At 40.1% G+C, this 13,354-nt stretch overlaps 1 protein-coding gene across 1 annotated transcript in view; it reads left to right on the forward strand.

Annotated features, from left to right (window-relative positions):
• Window positions 1-13,354, forward strand: part of LOC132587776 (uncharacterized) — a 33,435-nt gene that overhangs the window by 11,638 nt on the left and 8,443 nt on the right. Inside the window, exons 5-6 of the mRNA XM_060260147.1 lie at window positions 2,374-2,519; window positions 2,832-3,020. Coding sequence (XP_060116130.1) covers window positions 2,374-2,519; window positions 2,832-3,020 — 335 coding nt within the window. The remainder of the gene's footprint in view (window positions 1-2,373; window positions 2,520-2,831; window positions 3,021-13,354) is intronic.

Raw genomic sequence — 13,354 nt, forward strand, 5'->3', positions numbered from 1 at the left:
AGAAAGTTTCTGGAGCTGTGCTCCTGTAAGCTCCTGCTGAATCTGAGGCCTGTGTATACTGATCAAGGCAAATAGTGGCTCCTGGGCCCAGTTCAGGCCATGAAAACAGCATGGTGAGGGCAGGATGCTTAAGCCTTCTCTCCCTGTGTGCTGCAGTCCCAATCCAAATGGGGCCTGTGCATGGCTGGAAAACTCCCTGATTGATGAGGACCCATGATGGCCACACGGGGGCTTTGTAATGGGTGCCAAGCTAGCCTGCATGAGCTTCCAGTTTGTACTTTATGGAAGGATCAATCAAGATGCACGAACTTCTATCTTGTGTGTCTGAACTAGGTTCTGTGCCCCCTTCCCTGCATAGAGCAGGAGGGTGGTGAGGAGGGAGCCCAGGGGTGTGACTGGCAATGGAAAGTGAGTTGAGTGCCCAGTGCAAGAGCTTCTTCCGCTTTCCTGCCTGAAGCCAGGCATATGAATGAGTAGTGAAGGAAAGCCATAGGAGCTAAAATGTTGGGGGCAGGGGAGCACCAGCAATGGGGAAGATGGAATGTTCTGCATGGGGGGGATGTAAACAGATGCCAAGTAATATAATGTTATATATTTCATAATTTTAAAATCTGAATTTAAACACATGTAACCCTGACCTCTGGCAGCAAGAAAGTTGGGGGAGCAACTCCAGAAGGATATGAATGGATCTGTTCAGCATTTTAAAAGTAGAAATATGAATTGGGGGAGAGGGGTTTAACCTTTCCTCTCTGGCACAGTTTTGCTAATCAAAACAAAACAGCACTACCCCAGCCATTAATAGAGCTGGAGGAGAGGAGAGAAGGACAAACAGGATTGGTGGCTTTGATTGGCAGAACCAGGTAATGACAAAGGATTAAACCTCTTTTCCCCTTACCCAAGTGGCATCCTTGCTTGGAATTGGACCTCTCAGAAGCTGATATTTGCATTTGGAATATGCTGGGCAGATCTAATCATGGATCTCCTGATGTTTTTGTTTAGTTTGGCTCTCAGTCCTGGAAGCTACCACAAGGCACGTCAATATTTAATCGGCACCATTCCTTGAGCAGTCTTTGCTACATCAACACGAAGATGATTTCATTCATTTGTCCAAATATTGCCCCTTTACTCCAGATGTAGCTATTGTTAACAGGCACCGCTCTTACTTCCTGAACAAACTTGAAAAGAGGCTTCATACAAAATCAGCTCCACATTTTTCCAAATAGGAATTTCCTTTAGTGGTTCCCAAACTTGTTTGAAGTGGGATCCACTTCTAAACTTTACTTTGTGGGGCACACTGGTGAAATAACTCCATGGTACTTTCCACCCTGACCATCCACAAAAGAGAACGCAAGAACTTCCCATTAGTAAATGCCGAACAAGTTTATATTCTGTTTTCAGTATTTATACATACACAGCTTTATTGAGCAACAGGTTATGGATGTTTCAAAGTCCGTCCGTCCTCCCCAAGCTCACCCTGTTCACAAGGACATAAGAGCCCTGCTGGATCAAACCAGGGGATCATTTGGTTCAACATCCTGTGTCTCACAGTGGCCAACCAGTTTATCATGAAGGTCCAATAACAAGGTATAGAGGCCAAGGTCAACCCCTGATCTTGCCTACTGACACTGATATTCAGAGGTTTACTGCCTTTGAATTTGGGGGCTCCCTTTAGTTACCATCAGTAGTAGCCATTGATGGACCTGTCCTCCTTGAAACTGTAATCCATCTATGCTTATGGTCATCACTAGTCTCCAGTTCACATCTTACAGAAACAAGGTCCTCTGACAACCAGGACTTCATGACTTTGGGGAGGGGCTGTGGCTCACTGGTAGAGCATCTGCCTGACATGCAGAAGGTCCCAAGTTCAATCTCTGGCATCTACAGTTAAACAAGCAATAGGTGATGTGAAGGACCTCACCCCTGCCTGAGATCCCAGAGAGCCACTGCCAGTCAAAGTAGATGGACCGATGGTCTGATTCACTATAAGGCAGCTTCATGTGTTCAATGATCATGTATTCTAGTACTGGAAACCAGTTTTTCATGAATGACAGGTCATATGTGACCAAATTTGTGTGCGTCAATGGCTTCCTACCTCCTGGGACTTCTTCCCAGTCCTTACCCAACCCCTGCATACAGTTGTAGTGCCAGCCAGAATGACATATTTTCCTTCCTCACAGTAGGCAAACTTTCATTCCCTGAATAAACAGAAGCCTCCACACCAGCTCAGTGCCAGAGACTTCTCAGCAAGTAGCACAATAGAAAATCCATTGTGTAGCAACTTTGCCAAACATTGTACAGCAAATCCCTAGCAGAAGTGGTTTCCTAAACTCAGAGTCCAATCCCCCGGCTCACGCTGACTTCCTCTTCCTTTAGGAGACAGCCCAAGGGCATTCAATCCCACCTTATACCGATCACCTAAAGAGTACAATTGCCTCCTCGCATCCGCCCAGAAGACCTTTGGAGACAAACTCTATGGCTTTGAGATAGTCTTGTCACGATCTGTGCAAACTTACATAAAGGTAACCATCTCTTCTATATTCATGCTGTGGAGTAATTCTGAGACTGCACAGAGTGCCCTTCTCTCACCATTAAGTAAGTATAGCCTGACCTGTCTTTTTGTGGGTAGAATTTCAGAGGATATGGGTACCAGCACTTTCTTTTAAATAAATCAACCATTATTCTTCTCTAAGGCCTTCACCAGAGCCTCACATGTTTGCCAAGATACTGAGGTCTGGAAACTTGAACATTTGAAAATAAAGTGAAATAAAATTCCAGTGGCCTGTTTCAATGCCAGTTACACTTAGCTCTGCTTTCACTCTTTTGCCACACAGAGGAAGCAAAACAGGAATCAGGTTTGCTGGCTTCTCCAAAAAGTCCTGCGAAACAGCATGTCCACACGTGGATATGACACCTTCCAGCAGTTCCTAGACAGTGAACAATACGCCAACCGTAGCATCCGGCGCTATGAATGGGTTTTTGGACCTGGCTTTGTCAGCACTGGAGGAATCAATACCACTAAGGTAACCACCACATGAACACATGAAGCTGCCTTATACTGATTCAGACCCTTGGTCCATCAAAGTCAGTATTGTCTACTCAGACTGGCAGCGGCTCTCCAGGGTCTCAAGCAGAGGTTTTTCACAACTATTTGCCTGGACCCTTTTTAGTTGGAGATGCCAGGGATTGAACCTGGGACCTTCTGCTTACCAAGCAGATGCTCTACCACTGAGCCACCGTCCCTCCCCTCACCATGTGGAGCAGAAGGGACAGAGGGGCTCAGTGGTAGATGATTTCCTGCTGTGTATGCAAAAGGTCCAGCCCTCAGCATCTCGACTTAAAAAGGATCAGGTATTAGGTGTGGTGGGTCGACCCTGCTGCCTGGCTAGACACCTGGTGGAGCTGGGAAGGATGGACAGAATCCCTCCTGGCAAATGTCCATGCTCTTGGACCACAGGGGAAGGAGAAAGAGATACCTGTTACTAAACAGGTCTGGTCATGCGTGGGGCTCCTAGGTTGGGAGAGGTTAGCTTGAAGGATGCCCTCAGCATGTGGGAACATACTTTTGACCTGACAGGGTGACCTAACAAGGCCAGAGAGCCCAAAGAGGGACTGGAACACAGCACATGCTCAAAAGAGATCGTAAAATGGCACCCCTACATGAGTTGAGGGAGGAAACAGGCATGAAAGGAGTGCAGCAGCTTCCTTTGGGGCGGGGCCAGCAAATGAGTAAACTTCACAGCACTGTGACTGCATATCAAGCAGAGAAAAACCAAGAGAACTGAAGAGACTACACATAGTCTTTGTATCTCCTTAGACCCCCCTAAGCTGTCCAGTAAAAGGGTTGCCAACCTCCAGATAGTAGCTGGAGATCTCCCAGAATTATAGTTGGTCTCCAGACAACAGAGATCAGTTCCCCTTGAGAAAATGACTTCTTTGTAAGGTGGACTGTATGGCATTATACCCTCCCATCCGTAAGTCCCCCCCTCTCCAGGCTCCACTCCCATAATCTCCAGATATTTCCCAGCCTAGACCTTAAATAATAATAATAATAATAATAATACCTTTTATTTATATCCCGCCCTCCCCGCCGAGGCACGCTCAGGGCGGCTCACAACACATAAATACAATGTACAATAAAACCATACACGATAATTACAATTATATAAAACCATCATTAAATCATTAAATCAACTTGTAGTAAAATTAACATTATGGTGCTATGACTCAGATCTTCTATAAAATTCAGTGGCTAAAACATATCCAGCGAAACTTTCTTAGCTCGGTATTAAGTGAAGGCTATTTTAAAGAGGTAGGTCTTGCAGGCCCTGCGGAATTGGTGTAAACCACAGAGTGAAAATAACTTTCCAGGCTCCCCTACCTCAGCCCTGGTCACAGTATGGTTTGTGAAAGACCTCTACCTGACAGCTTGGAGAGTCAATCAGAATAGACAGTACAGACACTGATAAACCAATGGTGTGGCTCAGTATAAAGCTGGTGTGTGTGAGAGTCCTAGTTACAGTCTTTCATAGATAAAAGTACTGCATAAAAGGAACTGCCATGTCCACAAATATGATACCTGGGAACACTGGAAACAAAGGCTGACCAGGCATCTCCGTTACCAAGCCACATTTGGGGAGTTTTCCAGTTGAGGCTTCTGTATGAGAGAGTAGAGCAGGGGTGTCAAATTAAAGCCCCACCCAGGGCTTTAATCAGACCCACAGGGCTCTTTTCTCCCCTCTCCTGTCCTCACATTTTGAAGCTCCAAGGCTGCCAAAGTTCCCAGCTCCTTCTTCCTTGTCTTTGCAGGCTGAAGCAGGAAGCAATTCTGGGCTTGCAAAGCTGCACAGAAAATGCAGAATGGATTTTTCATTAAGATCTCTGTGCCAAGACTTCTGGGAAGATGATGCAGTGACATGGAGGACTTGACTGAGAGCTCTCGGCAAGTATCCCCAATTACAAGCCTTAGAGGGGACTTCTTCATCGAGATACCCCTTAAAAGAGCGTCAGAAGATGCTCCGCAGCAAAGGGAGCTAGAGGGAACTTTGGAGGGGAAGTGGAGGCTTCCCTACTGGTTTCTGTCTTTCCCGTGCCGAGGCTTGTAAACGCCTTGTGCATTTTGAACTGGGTCCCCGGAGAATGAAGTAATAAGGATATCTGATAATTCCATCTATTTTTGGTGCATTGATAATTTGGGAAAAGCAGAAATAATTTAATTTGGACTATTAGAGACAAGTCAGTAAGGAATAAAAGACTGACTTACTTAAAATGACGAGATGAGACAAGGCAGAGCAGAGAGGAGAAGTGTGGCGGGTTCCAGAGGAGGATGGAGAACCGAGTTTAACATAGCGTTGGAGTGGAAAACGGATTTGAAAAGACTGAAAGTTTTAAAAGTAAGTGAAGTGGCAAGATCATGAGTGAGCGAGGAAGAGAGAGGAAAGAGCTAAAATAAAGACATGGTGTTGGATGGAGTCGGCGGGAGGTGGAAAGCAAGAGAAAGAGAGAAAACAAAGGAAATCTGAGAACGGGTGTTTTGGTGAAGAGAGGAAGAGAACGGAAAGAGTTGGTGAGAGATATATTTAAGAGACAGAGTTGAAGGTACAGGCAAGGAGGCAGAAGATAAGAGTGAAACAGAAGAGCGGAGAACGGAGAGCAGGGAATGAAGAGATGGAGTTTGAGGGCATTGGGAAAGGCGTTATTTTAGAAAGAATAAAAGGAGGAAGAGGCGGTTCTTAGCGGAGCCATGGCTGCCTCTTCTTTGAAGAGTGGTTGGTTGATTTGGAACGTCATGTCAAGAAAAGAAAAAGGAAAAGTGACATGAGAACTCTATACTGTATTGTACTTATATGGAGTGTGTAATGGAGATGCGGTGAATCTAAAATGGCATATTGAGAAAAGTTGGAAACTGAGACACAGAGGATCCTGGGAAGAAGAAGGAGGAAGAAGGAGGAACGAGATATAGTGAACTGAGATGCTCTGGCAGTAGAACTTACTGTTGTGGAGGAGGAAGTTAAACTGCTGTTAGCTAAATGAATGTGAATGTGGACTGTGACATAGGAACAGAATTGAAGTAGTGAATGCAATAGTGTGAATTGAATTGAGTAAGGATATTAATTGAGCCTATGAACTTAATTGGATGTCATTTAATTTGAGTGTATGAACTTAATTAAATAGAGTGATTAAGACTATTTTGTGAGTGATGAACTGTAAGTAAAGGATAAAAGTGTCTATGAAGTAAATAAGAATCAATTTGGGAAGGGAACTAAAGACTATATTGAGGATTAGAGACAAATAATAGAACTATGTGATATCTGGAGAGTGCTACAGTTAAAGTGTACTTTAGGTGATTTTTAATTATTGTAAAGGTAGTAAGGTGAAAACGGGAAGAAATATGGAAATAAAAAAACCAGGGCAGGACACCTCCCCAGGTGAGTAAACCAATGGCAGCTATTGAGAAGCTGCAGAATATAATGACGACAGGTTTTAAACAAAACCAAGAAGCTTTAGAGGAGATTAAACTTGAACTAAAAGAAGACATAAGGAAGACCAATGATAAAGTTGATGAATTTCAGAGACAACTCTTACTTAACAGTCAACAAAGACATAAATTATCAAATAAAGTTGATACATGATGAAAGAATGATAGCAATGTCTACCACAATTCAAGAATATAAGACTAAATACTCAGACACTGAGGACAGAACAGCAAAAGTAGAAATGGATAAGGCTGCGTATATTTTAAGGTTCCAGAACCTCCCAGAAGAGAAGGGGGAAGATATATGCAGGAAAATTAACAACCTTCTGACATTAGGTGAAGAAGAAGCCGTTAAAGATATTAAACAACAGATAGATTGGGTTAAAAGGATTGCCTCAGCCTATTCAAGATAAATAATTTACCAAGAGAAGTACATGTTAAATTCATAAAAGTTTCAACCTGTGAAGCAATTTTGATGGCTACCAGAGAAGTTGATTTAAAATGAAAAGATAACAGAATTAAAATTTTAAAAAAAGTACCATGGAGCATACGCCAGAGAAGAAGTGGTTATAAGAAACTGACAGTATGGCTGATTGAAAAGACTATTCAATTTAGATGGTTACTGCCAGAAGGTATTTTCTTTACATTTCAAGGTAAAAGATTCAACATAATATCAATATTTAAAGCACAAGAATTTTTGAATAAATATGCAGAAAAAGAAAGCCAAGAGTCAGATTTGGAGGAAGAGGAAAGGGAAGAAGGTCAAGAAGGAGAAGGAAATAAAAACAGAGGGAGAAGAAGTGTTAAAAAGGAAAAAGAAAGAAAAAATGAAAACAAGATCACAAACACAGAAAGAGCAAGGAAAAATAGTAGATAGTAATATATTAACAGAATAATGGGCAAGGCAGGACTACAAATTATCTCAATAAATGTTAATGGATTAAATGCTCCACAAAAAAATTTTCTGCTACTAAAAAAACTACAAGCTAACATAATATGCCTGCAAAAGACACACATTACTAAAAAAAGATGTAAAATATCTTCAAAAGAAAAAGTTAGGACAACTATTTGCTGATCACAAGAAAAAGAGAGGGGTGGCAACCTATATTAGAACTCAGATAGAGTCTAGATTGTTATATGCAGCTGATGAAGGTAGAGTATTGTTGACTGAAATAACACATAATGGGGAAAAAATATTACTTGGGAATATATATGCCCCGAATGAAAAACAAGAATTTTACAAGACTATCCATGATAGAATCATTGAATTGGACTATCAAGAGCACTATATTACAGGCGACTACAATGCAGTTTTTGAGGTGGATATGGACAAAAAAATTGGAAAAAAGATTTTAAAAAAATATCGTAGTCAACTGCCTAGAACTTTCCTCAAGATGGCGGACAAATTGAGTTTAATAGATTCTTGGAGGACAAAAAATCTTAAAAATAAAGATTTTACTTACTATTCAAAGGTACATGATTCTTGGTCCAGGACTGACATGTGCTGGATTTCAGCCTCCCTAACTTTGCTATTAGAAGATGTTATAATACTGCCCAAGACATTTGCAGATCATAATCCTTTACAGATTACATTACAAAGTTTGATTAAAAAGGCTCAGTGGACCTTGAATCTTCAGATCTTAAAAGGAATAAGCATTTGTGGAAGAAGCCAAAAAGGAAATCAAAATGTTTTTTAATCAAAACTTAGAAAAAGATACATCAATTCAAACAATATGGGATACCTTTAAAGCCTTTTTAAGGGGAATAACTATTAGATATTCCTCCAGGAGAAAAAGAGAGAGAATGAAAGCTTATAATCAACTGGTAGAAAAACTACATATACAAGAGAAAATGCAAAAAGAGAAAAACACAGTGGAAATTAAAATGAAAATCCAAAGTACCCAACATCAGATTAATTTATTATTAAAAGAAGAATTGGAGAAAAAACTGAAATGAACTAAACGAAATTTTTTTGAAAACGCCAATAAAGTTAGTAGATGGCTGGCCTATAGATTAAGGAAGGAAAGGGAGAAAAAAATGATAAAGTCACTGAGAAGAGAAAATCTGGAGGAGGTTTCGCAGAAAAAACAAATGGAAGAGATTATTAGGAATTTTTACCAAAAATTATATAAAAAACAGGAAAAATCAGAACTACAACAAAAAGAATATATAAAGAGGGCTAACATAAAGAAAATATCGAGAGAACAAAAAATTCTAAATAGCCCTATAACAGTACAAGAGATTGTGGACACGATAAGAAATAAAAAAAAATAACAAAACCCCAGGACCAAATGGTTTGCCAGTGGAATTTTTCAAATGTTTTGAAGAAGTGATATTACTCCCATATAAGAGAGTGATAGAAGGAATAAAATGAACATTAAAGGTTCCAGATTCATGGAAGGAAACATTGATCTCTTTGATACATAAAGAGGGATTGACTCAATGGATATAAAGAATTACAGGCCTATATCGCTGTTAAACCCAGATTATAAAATCTTTGCAGCTATTTTAGCACAGAGATTTAAGAAAGTAATTGCAGATGTTGTACATGAAGATCAATCAGGTTTCATTCCAAGAAGGCAGATGAAACAAAATATAAGAACCATCCTAAATATTTTGGAATTTTACCGGGAGCATCCAGATAAACAAATGGCCTGTATCATGTTAGATGCAGAAAAAGCATTTGACAATGTGAATTGGGAATTCACGTTAAAATGTTTAGAAGATATTGGTTGTGGAAAATATTTTGGTCGCTTAGTTAAAGCCATTTATTCAAATCAGAAAGCCAGAGTTAACATCAATGGAGAACCATCAGAATTAATTGATATCGAACAAGGTAAGGATGCCCACTTTCGCCATTATTGTTTATGACATTAGAATATTTGATTGACGCTATTCGAAATGATCAAGAGATAAGAGGAGCAAAGATTAAGGGAGAAAGCTTTAAAGGACAGGCATTTGCTGATGATTTGATGTTTATATTGGAAGATTTGATCAATTCAATTGAAAAGCTAAAAGAAAGGTTGAAACAGTTCGGTGATGTGGCAGGTTTTAAGGTGAATTACCAAAAAACGAAATTTATAGCAAAAAATATGTTAAAGGAACTACTTATTGAATTGGAAAATAAATCTGGTTTTGGATGTGAAAAAGGGTAAAATATTTGGGAATTCATCTAACAGATGAACTCTAAAAAATGATAATTTTGATAAGATTTTTAAAGAAATAAAAACGAACCTAGAGAAATGGCAAGATTTACATCTCTCATTGTTAAGTAGAATTGCAACAATTAAGATGAATGTCCTACCTAGAATGTTGTTCCTGTTTCAAATGATACCGATTATATTACCAACATCTTTTTTCCAACAATTGAATAAGATTGTCTCTAATTTTATATGGCAAAACAAAAGGCCAAGAAGTAAGTTGAAGACCTTACAGGAGAGTAAACAAAGAGGTGGATTTGCGCTGCTGGACTGGCAAATATACTATAAAGCATGTGGCTTGTTGTGGGCAAAAGACTGGATGCTGCTAGAGAACAAAAGATTACTGATTTTGGAGGGAGCAGATCTTCCTAAGGGTTGGCATTCTTATATTTGGTACCAAACACCTTCAAAAAATAGTCCAGTCCTTAAACGTGAAATTAGAAAATCTATTTATAGAATTTGGGCAGGAATGAAAGCGCAAATTTATAAATATACACCAAAATGGTTATCACCTGTGGAAGCTTCAGTACACCTCAATTCAATGGAAGAAATATATACCTATGAGTCCTTATGAGATGACAAAGGGAATTTAAAGATGGAAAAAAAATGAGCAATTAGATTGGTGGACAAAAATGCATATTAAATCCAGATATAAAGGTGACAAAGAATTTGGTTTTGAGAACAAGATGAATGAATTTGATGCTATAATTTTGGGATCTAAAGAGAAACTGATTACAAAAATTTACAATTTTCTGTTAGAGATTAAAATGCAGGACGAAATTATCAAGGAAAATATGATAAAATGGATGCAAGATATTGGACATACCATAGAGTTGGCAGAATGGGAGAAGTTATGGTAAGAAAATATAAAATTAACAAGATCGACCATCTTTAAGGAAAATTTGTACAAAATGATATATAGATGGTATATTACACCAGAAAATTGTCCAAGATATTTTTGAATACTCCCAACAAGTGCTGGAAGTGTAAAAGGGTAAAAGGTACATTTTACCACATTTGGTGGCAATGTAATAAGGCCCTGAAATATTGGGGACAGGTTAACAGTTGGATCCAAAAAATATTAAAAATAAATATTCAATATTCACCTGAATTGTACTTGTTGAACATGTATCCGAACTCCGTGTCTAAGTTAATAAAGAGATTCCTATTACATGTTGTAACAGCCGCAAGGCTGGTCTGTGCTAGATATTAAAAAACTCAGCAGATACCAAAAAGAGAGGCATTTCTTCAAAAATTGTATGAGACTGCAAAAATGCAAAGAATGTAAAGAAACTTGGAAGCCATTATATGAATGGCTGAAAGTTGTAAGTTAAATTATGAAATAGATAATGAGTAAAATAGTGATAGTATGACAAACAGAAAGAGCTGGAATATAAATAAATTTGTTAGAGGAAAAGTATGCTCCAAAAACAGACAAGGATGGAAGATTATATATGTATGCTAGTTTGATCCTTATGCTCCAGTGGATATTGTATTTTGTGTGTGTTTTGTTTCTCTTCTGTGATGTGTTAGTGTTATATAACAATAAACTGATAAAATTAAAAAAAGAAGATCTCTGTGCCGAAAAGACTACTCGGTTATCTGGGCACAGAGACCTTAATAGAAAATACAGGTTTTCCTTGCAGCTTTGTCCGTGCTACACTGTATTTTAATGGAGTGTAGCTCAGTTTCACTTTTCAGCATTTATATGGCCAGTTAGAAGCTGTTCCTTGCTGGAATTGTGTGACCTTGCAAATAAAGGGTTGATGCTTTGAGCCAGCATGTCTCTACTGAATGGATCTTAGAACTAGTGCCCAGTGAATACTCTAACCTGGGAACCCACAGCCAAAGGGGGATATTACACTGAAAAGCCATTGCTCATCTGAGTAGAACTGGGGCAGGGGGAGAAGTTTCCAGAGCCCAGCCATTTCATGTTTTCCTAAGCCCAGAGCATTTTTTTTGTTTATATTTTTAGTTTCTGCTGTGATCCTTGTGCTTTTTTTGGATGTTTTATTTTTAAAATTGCATTGCCAAATCTCCCGATCCCTCCACTTTTCATTTTAAAGAAAACATTGCAAGAGTTTTAAGCATGTTTGTCTTTTAAGTTAAAAAAAAATCTTTGTGTTTCTCTGTATCCTTTATAAAGTTTACATCTCCACTACCTGGCATTACATTTTATGATCTGTGTGGCCTGGCCTTACAAAGTCCATTTTATGTCAGATCCAGCCCTCATAACAAATGAGTTTGACACCCCTGAGGTTAATTAGGGTTGCCAGGTGAGTTTGACACCCCTGAGGTTAATTAGGGTTGCCAGGTGACGGTTGGAGATCTCCCACCCTTACAACTGATTGCCAGACAATAGAGATCAGTTGCCCTGGAGAAAATGGCTGCCTTGGAGGTTGGACTCTATGGCCTTGTACTCCGCTGAGGTTCCTCCCCTCTCTAAACTACTGCAATGCCCTCTACATGGGGCTGCCCCTGTGCCGAACCCGGAAATTGCAGCTGGTGCAGAACGCCGCCGCCTGGTTGTTATTAGGGCTCCCAAGGTGGGAGCACATTCAGCCGGGACTTCAGGCTCTGCACTGGCTGCCAATATCTTACCGAGTTCGGTACAAGGTGCTGGTTATTACCTTTAAAGCCCTATATGGCCTAGGACCTGCCTATCTGAGGGACCGTCTCTTCCCACACGTTCCCCAGCGAGCACTAAGATCGGGGACCCAAAACCTCCTGGTCGTCCCCGGGCCAAAGGAAGCCCGTTTGAAAGTTACAAGAGACCGGGCCTTCTCCGTAATGGCTCCATCTTGGTGGAACCAGCTGCCGGAAGAGGTAAGGGCCCTGCGGGATCTTACCCAATTCTGCAGGGCCTGTAAGACATCCCTCTTCCGGCTGGCCCACAACTAATCGGCACAGAGCACTGAGTACTGAACATCGAACACGGAACATCGAATATTGAACATGCAACCGATGAGTGTAGCTGTACGTCCGCTTTGTGATTTTAATGTCTATGTATATAACAAATGTTTAGATTTTTAACTATAACTTATGAAATGTTGATTTTAATGCTTAATTTTAGATTTTATGTTAGTTATATGTTGTAAGCCGCCCTGAGCCACCTAGTGGGAAGGGCGGGATATAAATCTTAGATAAATAAATAAATAAATAAAATAAACTCCTCTCCAGGTTCCATCTCCCAAATCTCCAGGTATTTCCCAATCCAGAGCCAGTAACCGTTAAAAGCTAGAAGGAATTTTGGTCTGACCAGCAAGGCAATTAATAAGTTCCTGCACAGTTCTGTGAGAGTGGGTGGGCTGCAACTGAGATTCACAAATACAAAATGGAAAAGACCCAGATAAAGCCGAGCTTTTGTTTTTTTGTTTTTGCAGATTTAGGTGAATTAAAATCTCGTTCCGCCCTTTCTCGTTTTATGCTGAGCAGCTGGCCCATTGAGGCTGGCAGGCCGCAATCCTGTGCACATTCACTGAACTCGGTCAACATGTGTTTAAGATCCATCAGGCTGCAGACTGAATGAGATTTTCCTTTTTTATGTCAGCAGTTTAACAATTGTGCTCATCTGAAATACATTCCAGATTTCAATGTCAAGCGTGCAATGAAAAAGCAAATAAATCCCAAAGTGAAAGCAGGCCTCCTCCCTTCCCAACCGCCCCCCCCAAACATCCCTGGA

Source organism: Heteronotia binoei, chromosome 1, assembly GCF_032191835.1.
Source record: "Heteronotia binoei isolate CCM8104 ecotype False Entrance Well chromosome 1, APGP_CSIRO_Hbin_v1, whole genome shotgun sequence".
Lineage (NCBI taxonomy): Eukaryota > Metazoa > Chordata > Lepidosauria > Squamata > Gekkonidae > Heteronotia > Heteronotia binoei.